The sequence below is a fragment of the Prinia subflava genome, chromosome 10 (genome assembly GCF_021018805.1).
Source record: "Prinia subflava isolate CZ2003 ecotype Zambia chromosome 10, Cam_Psub_1.2, whole genome shotgun sequence".
In the NCBI taxonomy this organism is placed as follows: Eukaryota; Metazoa; Chordata; class Aves; order Passeriformes; family Cisticolidae; genus Prinia; species Prinia subflava.
The window spans coordinates 17,814,799-17,839,798 of NC_086256.1; the positions used below are offsets into that span (position 1 = coordinate 17,814,799).

The 25,000-nt window shown below is 39.8% G+C and overlaps 1 protein-coding gene across 1 annotated transcript in view; it reads right to left on the reverse strand.

The window, feature by feature from the left end:
• Positions 1-230: 230 nt before the first annotated feature.
• DPYD (dihydropyrimidine dehydrogenase) overlaps positions 231-25,000 on the reverse strand; it is a 334,900-nt gene continuing 310,130 nt past the window's right edge. The window contains exons 21-23 of the mRNA XM_063407573.1: positions 13,109-13,252; positions 4,284-4,424; positions 231-1,638 (exon numbers count right to left, since the gene is read on the reverse strand). Of these exons, the coding sequence (XP_063263643.1) occupies positions 1,468-1,638; positions 4,284-4,424; positions 13,109-13,252 (456 nt within the window). The 3' untranslated portion in view covers positions 231-1,467. The remainder of the gene's footprint in view (positions 1,639-4,283; positions 4,425-13,108; positions 13,253-25,000) is intronic.

The window sequence follows — 25,000 nt, forward strand, 5'->3', positions numbered from 1 at the left end:
AAGGAAGGCAAAAGGAAGGCAAGTCAAAGGCAGACAAAGAGGTGCCAGAGAGGGGCAAAGAGCATGATACATTCTGCACTGTAGGCAATGAATGGAATAATGTACATGCGAATTAACTCATTAATGGTTCCTGGAGTGAATCTTAGAGATCATGAAACACCAACTGACAAGGCTCTACAAAGAAAATCTGTCTAGTAAATGCAAAAAGAAAAATCACAAACAAACCCAAGTTGGTTTCAACATTTATTTATAATTCAATGTTCAATTCATAAATCAAGAAACAAAAGCCAGGGTATCTTTTTAATCAAAGCTTTTGCTGCTCACAATATATGGCATAAGAAATTGAACTGATAGATCATTTATTATTGTTATGAAACTAAAGGCTTTATATTCTTAAGTGGAGTAAAGCAGACAGCAATATGTTCATATTAGAAAGTTCCTACTGTGAGTGAAAAATGGATTAAAATTGAGATATTGTTTAGTAAGACAGATGAATCTGTATTTATTTTTGGCTGTGAAACTGCTAGAACTATACACAGCACAGGGGAAAATCACCTTGCCAGTTTTCCCTGTGTGTTTGTCTTTGGCAAATGCAGCCTGCAGGGTCTGTGGTCCGTTTGCACACAATCAGATCTCTGACCTGAAACATGCACATTCTGGAACATTAATTGGCACAATTAAAAAGGTATTTAGAGGATGAGCTTGGAGCAAAAAATGTTGTTGCTTCTCAGAATCCTGAAACGCAACCTGGACTTCCTAATAAGCCATTTTAACTGTTTGCAGAGATGTTACAAGTATTCACTGAGGGGAGAAAGTAATGATCAATCCACCCATGCAACACACAAATCTGAAGAGTCCAGCATGTGTCAGTGCAAAGCAAATTTATTCTATAAAGTGACTAGTGTGAAAAAGAATTAGAAAGGATTATAAAAATACACTACCATATGTTGTAGTAGTTGAAAGTGATTAATCCAGTTCTTAAATCCTATTTTAAACTCCCTTTCATTTCTGTCTATAGAAAAATAGAAGCCACATCGCTTTGTTTGAATGCTATGTAGTTAATTACATCTTCTAAGAAACTCTTTTAAAACTAAATGTAATGTTTAATTACAAAATGCTCTCCTTGAAAACAGTTAGCTTGTACATTGATTTGTGGTTCATTAAAAATGCTTTCTTAATTATATTTCCAGCCAGAAAATACGCAGAGATTAAAGAGTCTATAGAGAAGTTTTGAAATCACAGCATGAATCGTAACAAGAAAGTTACACTTCAAATAGTGGACAACTGACAGCCACGACCACCTTTCCGTAATTTCAAAACTTAATTGTTGCAAAAATAGCAATTGGAAAGCAGTGTCCATTGTAAGAGCTGTTGGCATTACATTTTTCATAGGAGTAGATTTGCAAGGACTAATTAGGGGGAAATCGATGGCATCACAGGAGCGCAGCGCTCCCCTCGGCGGCGGGCTCAGCGCGCGGGGCTCACGGCCAAGGGCAGCCCGCGCCGGGGCTCGTAGGGAGTTGTCCTGGAAACCATGCGGATGCAGTCGATGACAGGGCACACGCTGAGGCACAGGGTGCAGCCCGTGCAGCTCTCGGTGACCGTGGGCAGGTGGGTTTCGGGGTCAAACCGGATAGCCTGCAAGCACGAACAAACATCACTGATGGTGCTCACAGGAGCGTCAGACCGCTCCCATCCCGACGTCTGCGCTTCCTGCGCTACAGCACGTCTGGGTGAGATTCTGCACTGCAGCTATAGCAACTGTTCCACTGGCAGGGAACAAAAAAACCCCTCTCCAGACACTGAAATTAGAGAGGTGGGCCAAATTACACCTTGGCAAAAGCTCACAGGCCACAAGGGCTGGTTACGAAAGGAGGAGTTTGCGACATTTAAACTCCCAGAGGGTATTTCTCCTCGATGTAAAGGAAATATTTCCTGAGATGGCAATGTCCTGGGGTTATTGGCATACAGGAGACACCAGACCACGCCTGTACAGCTCCAGCACAATGCCCATCACAAGGCATTCTTTTGACTTTTACTTTCAGCACAGCGTAAACAATCGAATTTAATAAACAGCAGGGAAAAACACAGCTCATTGTGCCTTGTGTTATTACTTTCCTTTGCAAATCTTTGAAAGGAATATTAGAATTTGGGGCAGGCAGACCTTGCTTTAGTTCTCATGTTCCATGCAGAGAATCCTCGTTACCAATTAGGGTGATAAGTGTATTTGAATGTGAAATAACAGTCGAGGTCTCAATGATATAAGCTCCTGCTTATAATGGAAATGGCAATTAAAAGCAAAAACAAAAGAAACAAAAGCATCGCACAACCGCAAAGTGTCAATATCTAAAAAGCAAGACCAAAAAAAAAAAAAAAAAATTAAAAAGCACCAGAAATACTGAATTCCCACTCTGAAGAGTTTAGGAGAGAAAATCAGGCCTGCAAGTTGAACTCTGGCAAACAAGCAGTGCCTCAGCAAATCCCCTGCCCACTGTCAGCGTCTGGGGGCGGCAGGGGGTGCTGGGAACTGGCGGTGCTGCTGCGGGCTGGCTCCTAAGGCAGACTGGAGGCATTTGGGGTTTCAGTACTAGGAAGGCACAGAAGTTGCTGTAGCAACCAGCAAGGGCACGAAGTCTGTAGTAACTGCCCTGGATCTCCGAGTTTTACTTCAGCTTGAGCACAAAGAGAGCTCTGGCTCGTGAGTATTAGAGGAGGACTCCTTTCTTTCTCTCTCCCTAACAACAATGCACATCTTGAAAGGGAGTTCAAAGAGGGAGAGGAAGTCAGGACTACAGTGCTGACTTTAAATTATGGAAAGCTTTTCTGTTGGAGTCATACAAGGTGACAGCTGTGTAAAGCAGCATGGATATTTCTGAAAAAAGGGAAGCATAAAGCAGATGCTGCTTTGAAGGTGAGGGGAGTTGTTGATTTATTCGTAATTAAGAATTCCTTTGCAATTCTGTTCAATTAATTAATTTCCATTTCCTTAATTAAATAAGGAAAAAGCATTTTTCTTTTGTGCTTAGAAAACCTTCTGGGGGTTTAAACTTTGGTTCTTTTGGTGCTGGTTTTTTTTCCAGTTACAGAAAATAAAATTTACTAAATCTAAACTCAATCTCTTGCTCTCTAAGGGTTATATGAAAAATACAGTTCTCCTGAGAAATCTGATGTAAGGGGAAAGGTGAAGATTGCAATGTCAAGAAGAAATTTAGACAGTTAAAAGGCTACTGAAGTAATCTATTTTGGTATAAATACACCATTAATTTTCTTGTATCAGTGGAAAAACCTTTGCTCTGACATACTCGTTTTAAATGCAGTTGATTTGTAATGGAAGACTTCTTTCTGTGACTTTATGTAATTCAAGCATCAGACCTATTATTGGTAAGACTGAATTAAAAATCTCATCCAGAGGACACTTGGTGTTCAATTAAGGTATTCGGTTTTGACAAGCTCTTCTCAGCCAAAGATGTATGGAAACATTCATGTAGAAATTATTATTTGCTGCATATTGGATTCCATGGAAATTATGCTAGACCAGATTTTGATTTTCTTAAAGAAAATGCATTCTCCTGTACTGCCTTTTTTACTGCAGACCAGTCCATCAGCTCCAGTGGACAGGGCATGGAATGGCACCTAGACATGCTGATATATTTCATACAACTTGCTACTCTACTGAGCAATCAGAGAAATACTTTGCTGCAAACAGAAGCCTCAGGTCAAAATTGGGAAATTTTCTGGCCACAGTTTCTGCAAGCTTCAACCTGCTGCTCTAAAACCCTGGCAGTTATCCTGGAGAAGGGATTTGTAACTCAATAAAGATCAAAACAAAACCCCATCTGTGTGAAACTTGAATTTGTTTGGTTACTCTGAGGGAACAAGAACTGTGTTTCTTAAAAAGCATTTGGCAGTAAGACCAGCCCATGTTTCTCTGCACCCCCTTGGTGGGAAGGGATGTGTTCTTCCCTTTCTCCGTCATGTACCTGAAAACAATCAAGAACTACATTTACTGCCCTTCAACTCGGGGCTCCTTCATTTTCTTCCTCTTAAAAAGAACCCCAGTTGCAGTCAGGGCCCTGTGACAGTGGCGTGGTCTGTGCAGCCCAGGACCAGCTGTGTTCCAGCATGGCTTGTGAGCCAGAGCCTGGGAGTATGATGGGCTTTGAATTCAACGTTTTAGGCATCTGTTTTTACCACCTGCTCATTAACAGAAGGTGAATTCTTCCTTCCCAGCAGCAGAAAGATAACTCATCATGCCTTTCTGCTAATTACAGCTGTGCTCTTACCTGGTAGCCAGAATCATTACAGGTCATGTAGCATTTGCCACAGTTGATACACATTTCCTCGTCAATCAGAGCCACAACTTGCTCTGTGTTGCACAGATCACCATATGTTCCAATGTACTGCAGTGCTTTTCCAATTACATCCTAGGGGAAAAAAAAAGTTATCGACTCATTTATAAGATACCTAGTCAGTCTCTACAGCTGCACTGGAGTGCTCTCTAGTACTTTAACAGGGAAGATTTGGCCATGCATTTTGATGATGTTTAGGATTTTTCTTATGAATTTCCAAGAGGTTGGCCCTCATTATCCCCTGTAAAATACAAAGAATTTTCCATAGAGGCACATTTTGAATGTAGGCAGTACTAGAAGTATACATTGTGTACAAACAGGTTCTACAAATAGGTTACACATTTAGTACTCAATTTTGCATGTGCTGTTGTTTTGCCATGATTGGGTGAAACTTCAAGGAACAAAATGGAATGTAAACAGGAGTGACATGCTATAATCACATCATCTTTAGTCATTTCTCACTAGCACAGATTTAAGAACTCAGAGCAAGGAAAGAAAAAAATGAGAGAGAACAATAACAGCTCTTCCCTCTTTAGCAAGATGCACAAGTGATATGATCATCAGTTTACTGCAAATACTGTACAGAAATAAGCTCTGGGTCTAATCCTGCAAGATCTGTACACTTCACAGGTAGGAACTTGCTGCATCCTTACACATCAGTGCTGCAAAAGGTGTATGTCAGCACACCAAAAAGGAAAGCTCTGCTATACAAATTAATGCAGAAATGAGTCCAACCCTGTCTTCCTAGTATGCTAAGAATTTGCAAACCCAGCACTACTTTCTGAAAGAATGAGGTCTACCTGGTCTTCAGCACTTGTACAGTAGTATCTTTATGCAAAGAGACAAATTTCTTTGTTCACTGGATGCAGTATTCCAATCTATGAAGTTGCTCTTAGTGCCTGTTTAGGTAGAAAATTCAACCAAATCCTATGCCCAGGAAGCAAGACTGGCAAATTGTACTGTTTCCTTGTTCCAAAAACACTCGAATGTTTTCTCTCTGCCAAACCCCGTAGTTGCTGCCACGTGAAACACCTTGGTTGCATTAATTCAATGCTAAAAGCCTTCCAGTTCTTCTCAGCAACATGCAGAGAACATTAATGCTCTTTCAGCATAAAACAACTATGGCACATTGCTAAAGGCAGCATGATGAGCATGGACAGATGACTGTGAGTAAGTTATCACAGCTTAATGAGTTAGCACTCATCACTTGAGCTGTGCAAGCTGATTTTGTACACGGTCCAAAATCACTGCAAATTTGAAGTAAAATCTGTTTGCTTAAACTACTGTAAAAGGTCAATTAACTGCTATGAAAGTGTTTCAGCTAATGCTTTTTACTAGAACAAGACTGGAACACGAAGCCCTTTACTGTGACTCCACTGATGAACTATGGTAACTAAATCAAATGTGATCTAGGAACTGCATACATCTCCATCTTTTCATTTCCAGTTCTTACTCAGAAACATTCATGGATTTGCTGGATGTACAGCAGTTTTCAAGTGAGGGCAGTCTGCCGTGTCAGCTGAAATACTGTAGTGGTAGACTTCATCTCCAGCTTGTTTCAACTCTCATGTAGGCTTGTCAACTCTCACGTAGGCTTGTCTGCTGACGAGCCTTGTCTTTTGAACCTGCTGCAGGTTTCAAGATACACGTGTCTGTGTGATCTACAGGTCCCAGCAATACTAAGTATCCTTGAGCCTCTCTTGTGTATATACAGCACCCAAATATTCCACTGCCACAAATGCATGTCGCCTGCAAGTGATGAGCTGTGTGCTCAAGAATTTTAAAAAATGATGTAAAACAGTATTCAATTAAGTAGCTTTCCACTGCCTGCCTGTGTTGCAAAAGTATCAACAGGGGGAAATTCCTGATAGTGAAGAGCTTTTCAGTCTAAAAACCCTTATGTTTAAAAAGCATGGGTAATTTTCTTAGGGAGGTTCTGGATTCACACTACTGGATGTTAACAAAACCCAGAGCTCAAGTGAGTTGTGGAGATGTACTACTCAAATAACCATGGAATGGAGTGTCTTCCTTTCGAGAGAAGACAAAAAGAACCTTACAAGATGTTTAGCCTAGGAGGATGATGGCAGAGCAGGAATATAATGTCTGTCTATATATACGTCGGGGAGGAAAAAGAGCTATTTAAGTTAAATGACAATGTTGGCACAAGAACACATGATTGTAAGCCAGCCATGAATAAAACCAAAGCTGGAAATTAGGGAAGGTTTTTTAAATGGGAAAGGACTGAGGTGGTTAATGCCCTTCCAGGGAAACAGCTGGAGGAGATAGGGGAGACAGTCCAAGGTTTAGGGTAGCATTAGACAGCTCAGGAAATGGTTGCTTGAAACAAAATGATCAAAATTGATTTTCCAGCTACAAATTTACAAAGGGAATAATGCAAAGAGTGCATAAGGCATTGTGATTTCTGCATTTTTAACCAAGTCTCACTTCTCACAGCTCACAAAAATATACTTTTGGGGACTTGTGATCCCAAATAGGGAACATGATGGCACTTTAGAGGCCTGAAAGTGATTTCAAAAGACTGTGTCAATGATTCACTGCTCGTTTGCACTCATTGGTGTTGTGTCTTTTAATCACTTCTTTCTCTCAAGCAAAGACTGTATATTTATTCATTTGCAAAGTTTCAAGATATTATTGGCTAAAAAAGCAATGGTACTTAAAAGATGTTCTGCAGGTGCACTCTGTTACAGCATCTCAGAGCTTCTTGTTTTCATCAAATCATAAATGCTTGGAACAAAATAAACAGTGCAGCAAGAAATAATCAGCTTTCACTGTTTAAAGCAGTTTTACTCCAAAAAGCAACTGTCTGAAATGGCACTATGGGATTCCAAACTTGATATCTCAATGGCCTCCGGATCAAATTTGCACTGTTTACAGATTATTTTTTTATGCCAACTGCCAGACCTGCAAACAGAAGCCAGGTTCTGAGAGTCAAGCTGTGCTCTTTCTGGCTTATGCATTACCAGCAGCAATTCAAAAAACAAAACAAAACAAAAAAACAACCAACCAATAACCACAAAAACAAACAAAAAAACCAAACCCAAACTGGAAGCTTAGATTTGGTCCTAAGCTGCCCCTTTGCAACAGCAGGGACCTAGAGTACTCTTTTTAATTACTGTGGTGCTGTCCGTCTCAACATAACTGTACTAAAAAAACTGGGAAAGGAAGGCAGTCCTGCAACTGGAACTGGCAGGGAATTCAGTTGCTATGGAGAGAATCAGAGTAGAGTCCATTAGTTTTATGTTACTAATGAACACAGAAGAAAAACTCTCTTTGTCACTAAGCTAAGCAGATGTGGGTTTGAGTATACACAAGGAGATCTGTTCAGCAGGATATTAGTTTTGGAATTCTACAATAGGTGCATTTTAATGTTAATATATCAACCACTTAATGCTGATTAGCTTTCCATTAGTCATCATATTAGTAAACCTATATTTGTAAATGCAATTCATGGTTCAGCTCTGGTCCTTGTAGACTTACTGTGTCCATCTTCATGCAGATGCTTTTGTAAAAGACCACACAGTGCTCTAGAGATGATGAACATCCCAGGCCTCTCACACAGCCATACACAGTGCAGGTACTGCATGTCATAAAGCAACTCAAAGGGAACACACATTAGGGAGGTACCTGCCTTCCACAGGATCTTTTTTTTCAATAAAGGTGAGGTATGGTCAAAGAGTGAGAGATGAAAAGAAGAAATGTTAGAAATAAAACTATGGATTAAAGAATAAAAAGTCACCAGAATCTGAGGTACATGACCAAGGTCAATCTACAGCAAAGTAGCTTATAAAATACATAAAACTAACTTTTCTTGAAAGATTACAGATGCTTTGCCAATACTTAAAAAAGGCTACTAAAGGTACTCTGGGATTTGGGAACCTCTAAGCCTTGTTTTCAGTGTAACAACTGCAGTACTAAATAAAGTGGGCCTTAGAAAATAATTCAAATAATAGAATCACACCATATCATACAAAATCCTGAGTTGGAAGGGACTCACAACACTGAGTCAAATTACTGGCTGTGCACAGGAAAACCCCCCAAAATCACACTGCCTGTGAGTGTTGTCCATTGAAATGAACCTTTGTGACATAATTCAATTGGTTGAAAAAATTATGCCTCTGGTATTGATCACAATTCTTTATGAAGACTGTGAAGTAATAAATTCAAAAAAGCCCTCTTAAAACCCAAAAACCTCAGTAATTTTAATGTTTGACAGGGCCTCTGACAGAGGCCTGTGACACAAGAGAGATCTGACATTAACTAACCATGAAGTGGCTAAACAGAGCAAAAAATAAAGGGCTGAAATACAATGATCAATGTTCAGAAAAGGTAAAGTGTTAGCAGAACAGTGTCTCAATTTTCTAGTTTAGCTCTGGTGCTGTTTAATATGCTTGAGCGTGTTTCAGGAAAAGCTTTGAACCAGAAGACTGTAGACTTGATACAAGTTTTCATTTAAACCAAATTACAATCCAAGAAACTTGTAGGTATTTTATAAAACTAGATGAACAGGTACTATTACAGTGAAAAAATGCAGTTTGACAAGCAGCTTATCAAAGTAAGCAACTTTTGCTGATCTTGCCAACAGATGCATTCTAGATTAAAGAAAGCTGCAAGAGAAAACAGGGTAGGAGACACCACTGATAGCTCATGGAACTGTCCTGATCAGAGGCAAATGAACTAGACCCCACAACCACTGCAGTGCTGTTGTTCTAATTAATCAGCCACGATGTGCAATACTCAGTTGTTCCAGTTTTGCCAACAGAAGCGCAGTGCCCCGGAGCACTGGGCAATGATTAATGGGAAGAAATTTAACAAGTCCAAATGCCAGATTCTGCACTTAGGACTGAGTAGCACCAGGCAGAAATATAACCAGAGCAGCTCTGCAGGAAGGGATCTGGGGGTCCTTGGTGTGGCTCAGCGTTGTGCCTGGACAGCCCAGAGGGCCAAATCGTGTCCTGGGGTGCAGCAGACACGACAGAAGGGCCCAAGAGGCGCCCACCCCACGGGTGCAGCTCGGCCGGGGCCTCAGCTGGGGGCTGCCCACAGCTCTGGGCCCATCACCTCACCACGAGGGGAATGTGTTTGTCCACAGCAGGGCAACAGAGCTGGGGAAAGGGATGGAATGTTCTGTGAGGGGCAGCAAAGGGCTTTGGACTGGTCTGGTTTGTAGTTTGCCCTCTACAGCTTGCTGAGAGGGGGAAATAAAGAGAGAGACAGAGATCTCTTCTCCCTGGTATTCAGTGATAGGACATGTAGGAATGGTTCAAAGCTGTTCTGGGAGAGGTTCACACTGGACAGCAGAAGGCATTTCTTTACTGAGAGGTTGGTCATGCATTGGAACAGGTTTCCTAGAAAGGTGGTCAAAACCTGTCACTGCTAAAGAGGCATTTGAACAAATGCCCTTAACAACATGCTTTATCTTTTGGTCAGTCCTAAAGCGGTCAGGCAGTTGGACTAGATGGTCACTGTTGGTCCCTTCCAACTGAAATTATTTTTTTCTATTCTATTCTATTCTATTCTATTCTATTCTATTCTATTCTATTCTATTCTATTCTATTCTATTCTATTCTATTCTATTCTATTCTATTCTATTCTATTCTATTCTATTCTATTCTATTCTATTCTATTCTATTCTATTCTATTCTATTGCTGAGCCACTTGAGGCAGCCCTTCTACCGCAATCGAAGTGGGGAGAGAAAGAGGAGGTTTGGATTCTAGGATTTCTCCCCATATCTAAAGACTAAAATTTACGTAACCACTATATATAATGAGAATATTCTCTGGAGAGGGGAGGGGAGGGCACAGCTAAGAGAGCTATGCCAGAATGTTTGAACAACCAAACAATTTCTACAGCAAGGCTTCTGGAATAAAAAAAAAAAGGAGGAAATAAAATAAGCAGATAAATGGTGACTGAATATTGTGATATAGATCCCAAATGATAAAGAACAAAATTATTAGGAAGAAAAACACAGGAACATAGAAGGAAAGAAATTAAAGCAATAAGGAGGCAACCTGAGGTAGGCAAATACATCTGTGGGAGTTGTACAAAACTGCAACTGAAAAGAAAAGATCCAGGGCACATACCCACATAGAGTACAACTTCTAATATTACAGGCAAGTGAGAAAAGAATAAACAACTCTGCCCAATATCAAAATATGCAGTTTCAATTAATATTGAAAAATAGAGAAAATAAAGAGAAAAGTCATGGGAAAAGATTTTGGATAACCACAGAGGGGTTTCAAACTGACAAATAAATGGCAATTTGACAATATGTGGAATTTATGTAGGTGTTGGAATTTACATATCACCAACCCAACAGCTAATTAGATGGACATGGAGATTTTGGGGAAGCAACAGGAAATTTGTAGCAATCCTCCAAAAATAAAACCAGGCAATGCAGGGGTCATAGCCCTTTCAAGGGCACCTATCTCTTCTTCAGGTACAGGAATGGAGTCTAGAGTACCCCCAGAGCCTCCCCTTTTTCAGGCTGAACAACCACAAGTCTCTCAGTCTGTCTACACAGGAAACGTGTTCCTGCAGTTTGATCATCTTGGTCACTCTCCGAGGGCTTCTTTGTTATGTCTGACTTTGTCCAGGAGCTACTGTACATCTCTGCAGTTCTCGGGAATTCTTCCATGACTTCCTCTCTGTTGGGGTGCATCACTCCTGAGCTTGGAAGAGGTGATTTTTGGATATTACCAGCTTGATTGGACCTCTCTTTCCTCAAGGTCTTTATTTCATGGTCCTCTGTCAAGCAGATCCCTGAAGAAGCCATATTCTCACTGCTCCCTGTGACTGAAGTTGCTGGTTCTTTCCCCCTTTTAAAATACGTTATCCCAGAGGCACTGCTGCCACTGCAGATGGGCTGGCCTTGGCCAGGGGTGGGTCTGTCCTGCAGCTGGCTGCCAGTGGCTCTGTCAGGCCCTGGGGAGCTTCCAGCAGCTTCTCACAGAAGCCACCCCTGCAGCCCCCCTCCATCAAACCTTGCCATGCAAACCCAATGCCACAACTCTCACTGCTGGTTCTGTCATTACAGTGAGAACATTCCCTTCGAAAGAGATGGACAGGCTGAAAGACTGCCAGGACTCAGCTTTGGCAATGCCTGTCTTCTTCTAATGGCCTCAGTCACATTTAACCAAAGGGGTGAGGAAGATTTCTCTGTCTGAGGAGCTCCTGAGACACCACTCAGAAGTACTCAATATCTGTGTAAACAAATGCTTGTGTTTGGGGGAATTCATTTTCCTCTTCCCTGCAGTGGGCTCTTTTCTTCTTTTTAATCTATCTCTTACTATTTGGTTCTTTTTTTGCTTTCTACTTGGAGTTAGGCATGATAAATTATTGACTTAAATCTTAAATTTTTTTTCTAGTCTTCATGTCTGTTTTTCCCTCTTGCTAAATTTTTCCCTTCATTCGGCTTATTTTTCTTTGGATGGTTATCAGTTCTTTGCTTCTCTGCTGTTTTCAGAAGCAAGCCATCTCATTGAAAATGCAGTTATTGGCTGTTGCTTCTTCTTTCTCTTTTTCCCTACATCAATACTCTCCCTGCAAGGAGAACAGAACCATGAAACCTCTGAGGTCAAACAGGCTTTGAAAATGCTCATCATAGTGAGGAAAAAAGAGTAGATTGCTGTTCTTTGGAACTTTTTGTAAATATATATGTAGAAGGGAACCTCAGCACAGGAGGAGGGGAGGGATTTTCAAAGGCATAACATAAACCAAAATAAGCAATCCAAAAACCTGTGAGAGGTCTACAGAAGTGGAAAACTAATTAACTTAAACAGGAAGATGATTCAAAATTTCTCCTTGTCTGGTTCTGCCATCCTACCAGCTGGCTTGAAATACTAGATGTATCAGTAAACTGCAAAATTCTCTTGGGAATTGTGTGGTTTCCTGAGCCACAGCTCATGTTCTGTTTTATGCTTGACCTTATTTCTTCAAGAATTCTTCCATGTCTGATCATGTAGATGTCTGATATTCTCCCATATATGAAGAAGATAGTCAACAAGGTCAACAGATATAATTTTCATATTGCTTTATAAATACAAGAGTATCCTCATTAAAAAAAAAAAATCCTATACAGACTTGAAGTTTAAGTAAGCTCTGAAGTGAACACCTAGAATAATTAGCTCATGCCGTTTCATTTTATTGATATTTATTGACTACCTAAGGGAAGGGAAAAGCTTCAATGTATGGATTATGCAGTAGATAAGGGTCACAGGCTTTATTTTTACCTTGACATTTACTCATTGTAGACGGCGGATCAGCTACTTAGACAAACATTCTCCAGCTTTAAAAGTTCAATCTCTAAACCTATGACACAGCTTTTATATGTACTGAACACCAGCCTTTGCCATCGATCCTACATGAGGGATGGAGGCATTTAGCACAGTGCAAGCAATCAAAAGGTATCATGCAAAACAGCTCATACTGTAGCATTCAAACTGAAGGAAATTCTGAACTGTTCTGCTTTGTTCTTCAAGGCATTATGCCTGCTTGATCTGTAACTGCTGTTCCATTGCCTGAATATCTTCATTCTGAAAAATGACATTAGGGAAATACCTACACATGTGCATCACAAATCATTTCCCATCGATTTTGGTTAAAAGCTAGAAAGTCTGCATAAAGAGTTGTCTTTGATGCCCTCTAACAAGCTTAAAAGCAGTAATAACCAACTCAAATTGCTAGAAATGACTGTGCATGTCAACTGCCTATCACTTCTTATGCATGTATTTTTTGTTACCTTGATTGCTGGAACGGGCTTCTTTGGAACAAAGTGTTTTTTCTCAGGAAGCTCAGCAGCCATGTTCTGTGCCTTAAGTTTAATCTTGTTCTCAGCTATTATCTTTTTGCGTTGCTCCAGGTAAGGCCCAAAACTGGGCAGTTTCTGAAACAAAAATCAGTAAACAGGATTATGCTTAGTAAGCGGGTGTAGTAAAAAGATGAGTCTGATCCCAAGGGTGAGACCTCAAGTCCATGCTGACTGCAACTTGCTTCTTATTCAGGAAGCTGAAATTGAAATCAGTAAGACTGCACCAGAGTGAGAAGTGAATAAAAATCAAATATGAACATTGGGATCTGACTTGGAAATATATACTGAATATTAAAATATTAATATCTCACAGCAGAAAAATAGCTGAATTGCAGGTCAGCATCCAACAGTCTATTATTTCCCTATTGCATACTTGCTTATATATAAAAATGTATTGTGTTAAATAATTCAAATGCATAACTTTATTTCTGTTTCATTTTAGACTATGTGGAAAGGTATCATAAAATTATCAGTTTACATAGAAGGGTTCTACCAGTATTTAAGATTATTTGCATCAATATCTGAATAAATCAATACATATTTTAAAAGCTTACAAATATATATTTGGCAGTGTGATAACAGAAGGCTGTTTTGACCTGTCAAAGTAAGGCTAACAAACACCAAATGAACTGAAACACATTATACTCTCCTAATATTCCTCTATGTCCCGCTTGCAATCTTTTCTGCAAAATTTAGTCCTTGAACCCAATTAAGCAAACTCCAGAGGAAGACCTTCACTGAATTGCAAAACTCACGTCTCACCCAAGAACATGAAAGAACTAGATGAGATTTCCTAAAACACTCATCCTCCTGCAAAAAAAATAAAAAATTCTGTTGCTTACCTGAAGAGATACGGACAACTGTAGTGTGCCACAATCACAGACTTAGGTGAGCAAAAAATGGACTTTTGCTTGATGCAATAGACCATGCCCTTCCTCCCCTGAAACTAGTTCCTTATTCTGCAGAAGTATTTTATCCACCTAACTCAAGCCTGTTCAGAAGCTACAGCAGTACTGCAGAAAGCAGCAGGTAGTAACAGGGGATACATAGCCTGAGCAGCTGCTGGCATTAATTCACGCTAATAATACAACCTCAAAGAGCATATCGAACAAGATCCAGTATTGCTGTGCTTATCAATTTTTTAAGAGGGAATTTCAATGTGAATTTTAAAACCCCAGATTATTAAAAAATTTACAAATTATTATTTTTTAAAATGAAGTAAATCCAGAAGAGGTTACCCTGCTCTTCTGCTAATCCTCAGGAGAAAAATTCCTCAATGATTTCCGTCAATCACAATACCCAACCCTGGCACCTCAGGCTTCTTGCTATGACAAACAAAAGCCTTCTTGGCTGCTGGGTTTTGGGCACTCTGAGCAAACAGCCAGAGGGTGAGGTCCTTGAAACGCTCCCCTGCTTCCAAGGTTTGGTTTGTGGTCTCAACACATTTTTAACAGCAAGTCAGCTCCAGCCTGGCCATGTCCAGGAGCTCTCCAGAGGTGCCTCCTGCAGGCTGGGACTGACCCTGCTCTGGGTCACAGCCACACTTTGGGCAGCAGCAAGGCAGGGCTGGGGCTGCTGCAGACCCCACGTGCCCCAAATGCAGGGGTGGCCTGAGCTTGCCCCCTGGCAGAGGGCTCGTCTTTTGTCTGTTCAATAGGAACTCTGCTCCTGCATGTCATGTTCAAGGGCTTCCTTACAGGCATCAAACTTTCCTTTCTGTGAAGTCGTACATGAAATGTTTTAGGACATCTTAAAATCAGGCTTTGAGAATTCCAGCAAACAGCAGTAAGGTGGTGGCTACATACTGAAGTCAAATAAGGCAGCAAAAGCAGAATTATTTTAACAGCAAAATGAGTAGAAGGAAGAATTTGTCTAATTCCAACGTAATCAATAGGTTCTAAAGCACATACACATAAACTCAATTCTCTATATGACTTCCACAAAACCTAAAACTTTTTGTAGAATTCTAAAAATTACAAATTTTGATAAAAAGTGTTCTTGTATGTCTACTAGGCTGAATCAATTAGAAATATATTTTTGGCTACGAATAAGTAGTAGCTGTGTCACTGAGGAACTATTTCCTCTCCATAATTTATGTGCTGATGCCAACAACTTTGGTTTGAGAGGGCAGCAGACCTGATGACAAAGCGTTTTTGGATTCTTTCCTGTCTGGCCAGGAATTGAATTGCTGACTTTGAGAGTAGGTAGCAAAGCTAATTTTGCTGAGGTTTTAACTGAAGTAGTAGAGAGAGAAGACAGCTGTTTACATCTTGACTGATTGAAGATCATCTTTGGGAACAATAGCCAAATCTTTGCAGAATAAAACCTGTACTTTTCTCTTCTCTTCTCTTCTCTTCTCTTCTCTTCTCTTCTCTTCTCTTCTCTTCTCTTCTCTTCTCTTCTCTTCTCTTCTCTTCTCTTCTCTTCTCTTCTCTTCTCTTCTCTTCTCTTCTCTTCTCTTCTCTTCTCTTCTCTTCTCTTCTCTTCTCTTCTCTTCTCTTCTCTTCTCTTCTCTTCTCTTCTCTTCTCTTCTCTTCTCTTCTCTTCTCTTCTCTTCTCTTCTCTTCTCTTCTCTTCTCTTCTCTTCTCTTCTCTTCTCTTAATATATGCCAAATCTCCCAATTTCTACAGACAGAAACACTAAGAATATTGAAATTAAATAGGTGATCTAAGGAAAAGGGTGGAAAAAGAATCTATTTTTGTGTATAGATGAAAAGTGAATTACAAAGGTTAATTAATTTTCATAGTTGTGAGATGCAAGTTTTTAGATTTTTATATCTAACATAGCTGCTAGCTGGAATGTACAGCAGGCATTTTGAGAAGTGTGCAATGCCTTCATTTCCATAATTCAGATGTTTTGTAATGACATGCATGTAGTTAAATTAAACCATATAATCCACATATTTTAAAAATAAATTATGATTAGTCTAGAAAACTGTCATCCAACCTCCATATTTGCTGTGCACTGCTGTTTCTCAATCAAGAATTTGGCTAAAAGGAATTTAAAATAATTAAGGAAACACGTAGGTCTTGGTCCGGGCTGGGACACATGAGCTTCCAGTGCCTTCACAGAAGGTGACTGTGTGCCCATACAAATGGCCTGCTTATTTTGTGTTTGGGGTCTCGTAGTTCACAAGCAGCCAAGCCAAATTTCATTAAACAACACTGAAAACTAGCAATCTTTTCTATAGCAATAAATAATACATGAAAATGTGGCCTCAGGAGCTTAGGAAGGACTTATTGATGGTTCCCCTTATGAGTAATGCACAGACATATGGAATGTTGAGGAGACTGCTTATTGTTCGGAGCTGCGATTTCAAACATTTCGCAGTCAAAGGCCATATGAAATGGCAAAAAATATTTTAATGAAGTATGTTACTGGATATAGCAAAAGTGGAAAAATGTTGAAATAACTGCAGAAGAGATGGATATTGAAGAGATTTTAAAATTAAATCACCTCTAGTCATTGTAGGGGACAACTTTCTAAGCACATGGGTGATTTAACAACAAAATTCCAAATGAAAGCACAAGCACAGAGCTTGGTGTGTTTAATTCTTTGCTTTTGAAATCTTTGTACAGTACTTTTATCTTTTTATTTTCCAGATATTCCAGTGTCACTAAACTCTCCATATACTGGTATCTTTGTCATATCAACATCTGCCTAGAAAAAACAATTAATATAAATATGTGGAGCATAGCAAGTGCTTAGAAGATTGCAACAAGCAGAGTAATTAGATAATTCTTGTCTACTTATATATCTGTATCAGTGATGTCTATAGCTGCATTATTTGTATCCATCTGTCTCTATATAGACATAATTCAATGTGTTTCTACTGGAGGGATAACATCAAGAATGGAGTCTAAATAAATATATTAAGTGGAATTATTTCATTGTTTATAATTGCATTATCACAAAACTGTAAGCTTGAAATATTTTGCTGGAGTATTTTACAGAAAGAAAACAAAAATCCAAATCCTCCCACCACCTCTGCTTCCAAAAGCTGCCTTTTAACTGATGAACTGTATAAATCTTCAGCAACATTGTGATTTTTGTTTCAGTACTTTCTCCAGGGATTCATCATTGATGAATTAGTTCTTACCAAAAAACCTAAATCCTGCTCATTTAAAGATAACAGTATCTTCCACTAAACCTGTCTCTACTCAGATATAAAAAGGCATTACCCTGCCAATAGAGAACTGACAACTTAATGAATCAACAATGAAACCCTAAGCCAGAGAGCTTTAAGGTGAGTAAGTCTGTTTTGATTATAATTTATTCACAGATCAATCTAAAGGTAATTGAGCATATTATGAACTGAAAAAGGTGCTTGTTTCCTAATGGCTGGAAGTAGAGAGAATCCTCCAGATTGCTGCAGTTTTTATGGCCACACCAGCAAGCAGCCTAAGCAGGAACAGGCTGGTGAAGAGGGCAGTACAACAGGCAACAGATGACCCAGACTTTATTTCTAACTTGGAAACTGATCTGATCCTGACTCTGGGAAAATCCATGTATATCTTCATGATGTAGTCATGGGTTGCTTATTTGGGATCTGTCTGCTCCTAAGGGGCTGGATGCCATCTACTGTTAAAAGACACAGATTTCAGCTGGCACGGTGTATTTGGTTTGCATGGCAAGGTTTTGGTAGTGGTGGACTACCAGGGTTTTGGGAGAGGCTTCTCCTGTGTCTGATTGGGCCAAGGGCAGCTGGCTCCACGAGGGACCTGCTGCTGGCCAGGGCTGAGCCCATCAGGAATGGTGGGAGTGCCTCTGGGATAACATGAACACCTCACTAGCAAAAGGAATGCGAGGGAAAATGTGGGGCTGCTACTGGATGGAAAGAAAGAACCTTGCAAGGAGTTGCAGAGGAGGCTGAGACACTGAACACCTTCTTTGCAATCTTCACTTCCAAATCCAGCCCTCAGGAATCCTTGACCCAGGAAAGCAGGGAGAATGTCTGGAGAAAAAAAAAACTTCTCCTTAGTAAAGGAGGATTGGGTTAGAGACCATTTAGTCAAATTTGACATCCACAAGTCCATGGACTCTGATGGGATACACTCACAAGTACTGAAGAACTGCCAGAGATTGTTGCCATCTCAATCATCTTTCAAAGGTCATGGCAGTCAGGAGAGATGCCTGAGAACTGGGAGAAAGCAAATATCACACCAGTCCTCAGAAAGGACAAGGAGCACACAGGTAACAACCAGCTGGCCAGCCTCACCTCAAACCCTGGAAAGGCGATGGGATGGCTGATCCTGGAGGCCATCTCTAGGCAAGGGCAAAACAATGAAGTCATCAGGACTAGTCAGCATGGATTCACCAAAGGAAAGTCATGATTAATCAACCTGATTGCCATGGCTCAAAAGGCTTTTATTGTATTTTCTGTCCCCTGTCCAGTTGAGGAGAGGGGTGATAGAGAAGCGTTGGTTGGCACTTTAAATCCAGCCAGGGTCAGCTCACCATGCACAGTTAGGTGTCATCATAAACCAAAAATAAGCAACAGCCTCCTACAGTAATCAGTGGATTTGAGGTGTATGCTAATGAGATGGCAACAAAAAGAATACTGGAACACAGTAATTTTAACTAAAGGATTACCAGAAAAAGTGGTCACAAGGTAAAGGAAGAACTTAGATAAATTATTCTAGGGATCACTGGCTAATGGACATTTTGGGTGGCAGTATCATTTAGTGATGAGGCAACATATTAAAAAAATACTGTTTCTCTCATGTGTGAATTTCCCGCATTGAAAGTAATTATTTCATTCCTTTTATACTTGAGTGTTGTCTCCAGACTAAGGTCTGAAGGTGTGCATGTGTTCATTCTCCCATACTTCTTTTACACTTTCAGCATGTAAGCAATTTTAAGTGATACAATGTCTCTGATGAATCTGGAAATGAAACTGAAGCCAAATTGTCTTATTTCATGTACTTTATGGTGAGAACAAGAATAAAGACTGAAAAATATCTGACAAACTGAACTACTTAAAGAGTGTACAAATTGCATTGCTGAAATATTCCCTACTGATTGCAGTAGAGGTGCACCAAACAAAGGTCCACATATTTAATAGCTGTGTAAACAGATGGATAATTGTCACAGCAAAACTTAGCCGCAAAGTGGCAAGCATTAGCGTGTTTTAGAAATTAAACAAGAGGTGACTCTTCTCTGTGGCTTGTTTTTCTGAATAGATCTTTCTCTGAAATGTCTTAACCAACAGCTTTCCCTCAGAGGACAGAATAAAGGAGGAGAAAATACACATTTTCTAAATGATTGGAAGGAAAAAGGTGATCAGTGACCTTGGCAGAATCAGAGTGGTTGAGATTGGAAACAATGTCCTGAGGTCTTCCAGTCCAACTCCCTGCTCAGAGCAGCATCAGCTACAGCACGTTCCATCAGTTTGTCTATGGGAGGCAGTGTTGAAAACCTTCCTAAAGGTAACACCTACTGCCCTCTAATCTACCAAGCCAGTCATTTTCCTCTCCATAAATCCATGCTGACTGCTCCTTTCCTACGAAGAACAGCTGATCTGTTGGTTTTACTATCCTCCCCAAACGCCACTTTCTTCTGTAAATGAGCAGAAAAGCAGAAGAGCTTTGTCCCTTGTTGCCTTGGCCTCTGGGAAAGTTTCTCACTGGCTTTAGAGAACTGGGGAGACAAACAGCTAGGCAGGTAAAATCTAAGAGTGAAACACCTTGGGAGGCCACAAGGTGTTTGAGGATGACCTCAGACACAGTTAAAGGTGTGAAGATTGCAGACACGAATTAATAGCTTTGAGGACAGTAAAATAGGTTAAGCAGGATCTCTGAACGTGGGAGCATGGTATGGAAAGGCAATCAGATAAGGGAAACATTAACATTTAAGTAAGGTACAAGTTGCCCTGCCCAGGAGCTACAAGAATTTAAATCGGGTTTGTATAGGTAATTTCATATGTCCTCAGTACAAAGGTTTTGGTAATGTTTAACCTCCATTTGTTCATGGAGAGCTTCTATTTGTGGTGGATAAAGTTTTCCAGAGAATGGAATTTCAAATTTAATCCTTTGTTCCCCCACTTGATTCTGAATCCTTATTTATTCTTTCTAAAGTCTGATGTGCTCAAAATGGCTGCATATAATTGGATCCCTATGACATACTGCATGTATATGTAATACTTACACATACATTACACTGCACTACAATTTCCAAGCATGGTCTGCCTCCATCCTCTTGCAACTTTACAACAACAACAACAGAAAGATTACTATAAAGTTTCCTGAAACAGTATCTGCTTTATTCCTTGTTCTCAGAGAATGCAGTGAAACATGACTCCAACATTTCCAGAGAGAAAGAAAACACAAGGTCCCAGTAACAAGAGCAGCACCAGTAACAACAAAATCTTGTCACAATGTCAAGGTAGCTTGTGTTCCTTCTGGGAAAATAAAACCCAAAAACCCAGCAATAACACCACCAGCTGAATTCTGTTCCTCTGAAGGTGGCAAGTAACACACATTTTCATATTCATAGATATACGGAGAGAATATTTTGCACATTCTTTCCCCACGGGTAAACTGCTTAACTAATGAAAGCTATGTGTGGCAATGGAGAAAGTGAAGCTGCGAATTCTTATTCTGTTAGACGTTCTTACTCTTTCAGGCATTCAAAGCTAAATCCTCTTCCATAGGTGCTTTTCTCTGTCAGAGCCCACGGCAGGATGGAGCCATCCAGCTGGCACTAGGGTCAGCACCTCCAGCACGGAATCCTGCCCACGGCAGGTGGGCAGGAGAGTGCCATGCAGGGGATACCATGCAGGGGATACCATGCAGAGGATACCATGCAGGGGATACCATGCAGAGGATACCTCACTCTATCAGTTTCCACCTGACACAGTGTCTTGGCCACATCAGTTGTTACAGCCCCCGGAGCTGCTACAGTTGCATTAGCAAGAAGCCACAAGGACTTTGTCCCTTGTGTTAAGGGGTTCTCATGGCTCTGTTTCGTAGAGCTGAGATATTTCTGGCATCAGTGCCTTAATGATGTGGGAATGCCATCAAAATAAAGGACAGAACACAACAATTCAGCAAAAATGAACTCTGCCTTTCTATGGTTTCCATCATTTTCTTGGAACTTTCATTTGCTTGGTAAACAGCACTGTCTCAGTAATGTGCAATTATTGTCCATGTACTTGTGCTGTAACCTCTGCAGACCACAGTGTGTGTGTATATACCATTGCATTTAGTTACTCAACTATTCTGTCTGCTCTTTAAACCATGATTATTTAAAGTGGGTGAGCTAACCCCCAGCCCTTCAGTAACTCCGAGACTAAACTGAACAACAATGTGTGTTCTAGAAAAACACACTGCAGTGACCTCACCATGAGATATACAGTGCCATGCTTGAATGTGCAGATAAAAATGTTTTTTAAAATAACAATTATTTCTCCTTTTGTAATTTTTCTAACACTGCCACAATTTTCTCTTCTAGCTCCAAATCAGAAACAAATTATTCTTCATGTTCTAACTCAAATGTTTGGTTTATATGCACAAAGTGAGGGAAAAGATTTTAGGATTATAGGCTTACTATAGTGCAGCAACAACTTGCATTCTACAAATGTACTGAAGTAATGAAATATTCATCAATAAAACAAAAAAGAGTTAATATCTGAAGCAAGCTTAGACATTTACAATCAAAAGCCAAGATGACATAGATGATAAAGAAAATGTTACCTTCTGGGATAAAGAAAAGAAGATACTGATACACATTACTGTGCTACTTCATGAACATCTGGCAGTCTGTCACTTAATAGACAACAACATCTTCTCTAAACAGAAGAGACTTGAATTCATCAGGGATTCCTGTAGTACAGTATGTGCTTAACTTAAGTACCTGCTTTCTGTGATTTCCATAGATTACCATATTCATGACACTGTGGAGTGAAAGCATTCTTCTCACTCTCTAACCAGAACATGGAAAAGAAATTAAAACATTGGCAGGCACTTTGTCTCCAGTTTGTTGGACACGTGAGGAAAGGACTTTCCACCCATTTATGCAGATGAAATTCTGTCAGCTAAGCAGCAGCGTAAAGAAGATGTCAGCAGAATGGCTATTAACAAATATCTGTCACGCTAGCAAATATAACTGTATTCAAATGTGTTTAGGAAACAGGAATCAGTATCAGTTGAGCCTTAGTGTTGGAAAAAACTTTGTTCAGACAGAATTTTTACTTTTACTAAGGAAATATACATAAGTAAAAATAATCAGCACAGTATTCACATTTTCATGTGTATCTATATACCATTTGTACATATATCTATACATTCAGTTTATGCACTTCTTATATCAACCCTGTAAATTACATGATCACATGGAAAATGCCATTGCTGGATACTTTTACCCACCTTCTCCAAGCTGGCTGGTAACTGAGCTGTTGAGACCAATGCTAAAATCATGCTTGTTTGGATTTAACCATTCCCTTCTGGGGGGCTGTACTGATGGGATTGACTCCAGCAGTCCTAGAAATGTGTGTTTGCTAGGCCCTTTCAAATAAGACTCAGAAATGCCAGCTAGACTATTAAAAGGGAAGAACAAATCTTCTCTTACAACTATGAGAAAGCATGGATATCCTTGCTGCTGTAGTTGTTACCATCTGGCCTCTCAATCACAGATACTGCTGACCCAGCAAGGTGAGCATTAAGCTGAGTTTGGTAATTCCACTTGTGCCAAATGAGCTGGCTCAGATAGCAGGAGCAGCATAGCCCTGTTTGAGAACTGGGAGGGCCAAGGAAGCTGCATTTAAGCTGCCTATATACCCATTTGAATCCGTTCAAGAGCTCCCTGAGCAACTCAGCACTACCACAGGGCCCAGCAAATTACCCCCGTGGCCAGGAGGAGATGAAAAGAGAATATCTGCATCTGCCTTAGCTCTTCCACACTCCAATCCAGCATCCCCCTGGTGGAAATGCAGCTCCAGACACCCTGCAGTACTTCCTGATAGCCCATGAGTGCACCATGGCCACAGAAAACATTCACAGTCCAACCAGTACTGCCCACCAAATTCATGCTCTCAGGGGAATGGGAGACCAAACAGAGAGGGCAACCAGCAACCTCCTTTTCCAGACTCTGGAAGAAATCGAGATTCTGAAAGCCACTCTACAAGGCTTTCAGTACATTCACTAAAATAACTACTGCTTCCCCTGTATGCAAAGAAAGTGCATTTCCACCATTGCTGTACGTGTTTCAGCTGCAAATTTGCCTATCAAGTACTTTCTGCTAGCAATCAAACCTTCCAAAAGAGGTAAGAGCCTACACTTTTCCCATCTGCTGGATCCTTCACAGATTTTTGTTTTGTTTTGATTTTTGTTTATCCTGTCTGTTTTGATCTATTTTTTTTTTTTTTTTTGCATGGAAGCTCCACACTTATTACCAAATGTCTATACTGTAAACAGCATATAATTTAAATATATCTACAAATGAACTCCACTTTTCCCTGGTAGACTACACACTGCATAACTATACATATATTATTGAACTAATAGATTACTTAAATGCAAACCACTGCTAATAATTCCTATCTAAGCCTTCTTCCACTTCAGATTCATTGTAATCCATCTCTTATGGCAGATGAACTATAACACTTATCCTCCTCCTGCACAGACCACAATACTTTCCCTCATTCATCTCTCACACATGTAATCCTTCCATCTCTACTTCACACAATCCTAATTTAAATGTAAAGTATTCAGTGCAGACAAAAGAGCTCTAGTCAACTCTTGCTATTATGACCAAGGAGCCTACTGCTGCCTTTTAGTCTTCAAATTCAATAACACAATGCTTTTCATCATCACCTCAATATCCTAAACTCACTATATCTCATGCTAAGAGTCATAATACAAATAGTTCTAGCATTAATAGCAAGTACTTCCACCCTCAATAGTCAAAACTCCCACTTCAGCTGGTGAGAGGAAGGACGAGACAATGCTGAATAATCTCCTATGAAGACTTTGGCTATTCTGGTTTGATTAAGGCCTTTGGGTGGTTTTGAAAATGTGACAAAGCAACACATATGACATAAAAAAATATAGCTAGACGAAAAAATTGGAATGGTGCACTAAAGGAAAGTGATAGTAATTTTTATAATTTCAAGCTATTAAAACTTTTAAACAGATCTGAAAGGAAATGAGTAATTGCCAAACACTTTAAAATTAATATTACATCAAACTTAAGAATCAAATATAAATAATATATTACAAAAGAGAGCTTCACTAAACTGATAGAACTGCTTCTTATATCACCATCAAGTAGTGAGGAGACACCAATATGTAGGTACTGAAGTAACAGACACTATATAAAAAGAAATGTACAAAATCAGAAGAGTCCTCATTAGAGCCCAAGTCCCCCACAGTGCCTCTCTTGCATATTTATCTGTCTTTATAACAGCTAAAGTATCTAAAGTATCATTATATTCTGAATATGGCATTACAATGGTCATATATTCTAAAATGCTAATTTGATTAGATTTTCACTCAAGTCAATCAGAAGAAGAATTTGATTTTTAAAAATCTAACATGCAAATCATTAGAAATACAGATTACAGTCATACATCACTGTACTTTAAAAAACTATCTTGTTTTAAATGACTATAATAGCTTTAAAATGAGTTCTGATCATCTTGGTACTGCAAAACTCCACTGATTTGTATGCACAGTTAGCTTGTGAGTATATGCATTCAGCCTGGCCTCTGCTATTAGTTATAACCACAATCACATATTGCTTGAACAGGCCATTCCCTTTTTCACTGCTCATGTGCTCCCTGCAGATAAACAAAGAAGATATATAAACTTTACCTATCACTTTGC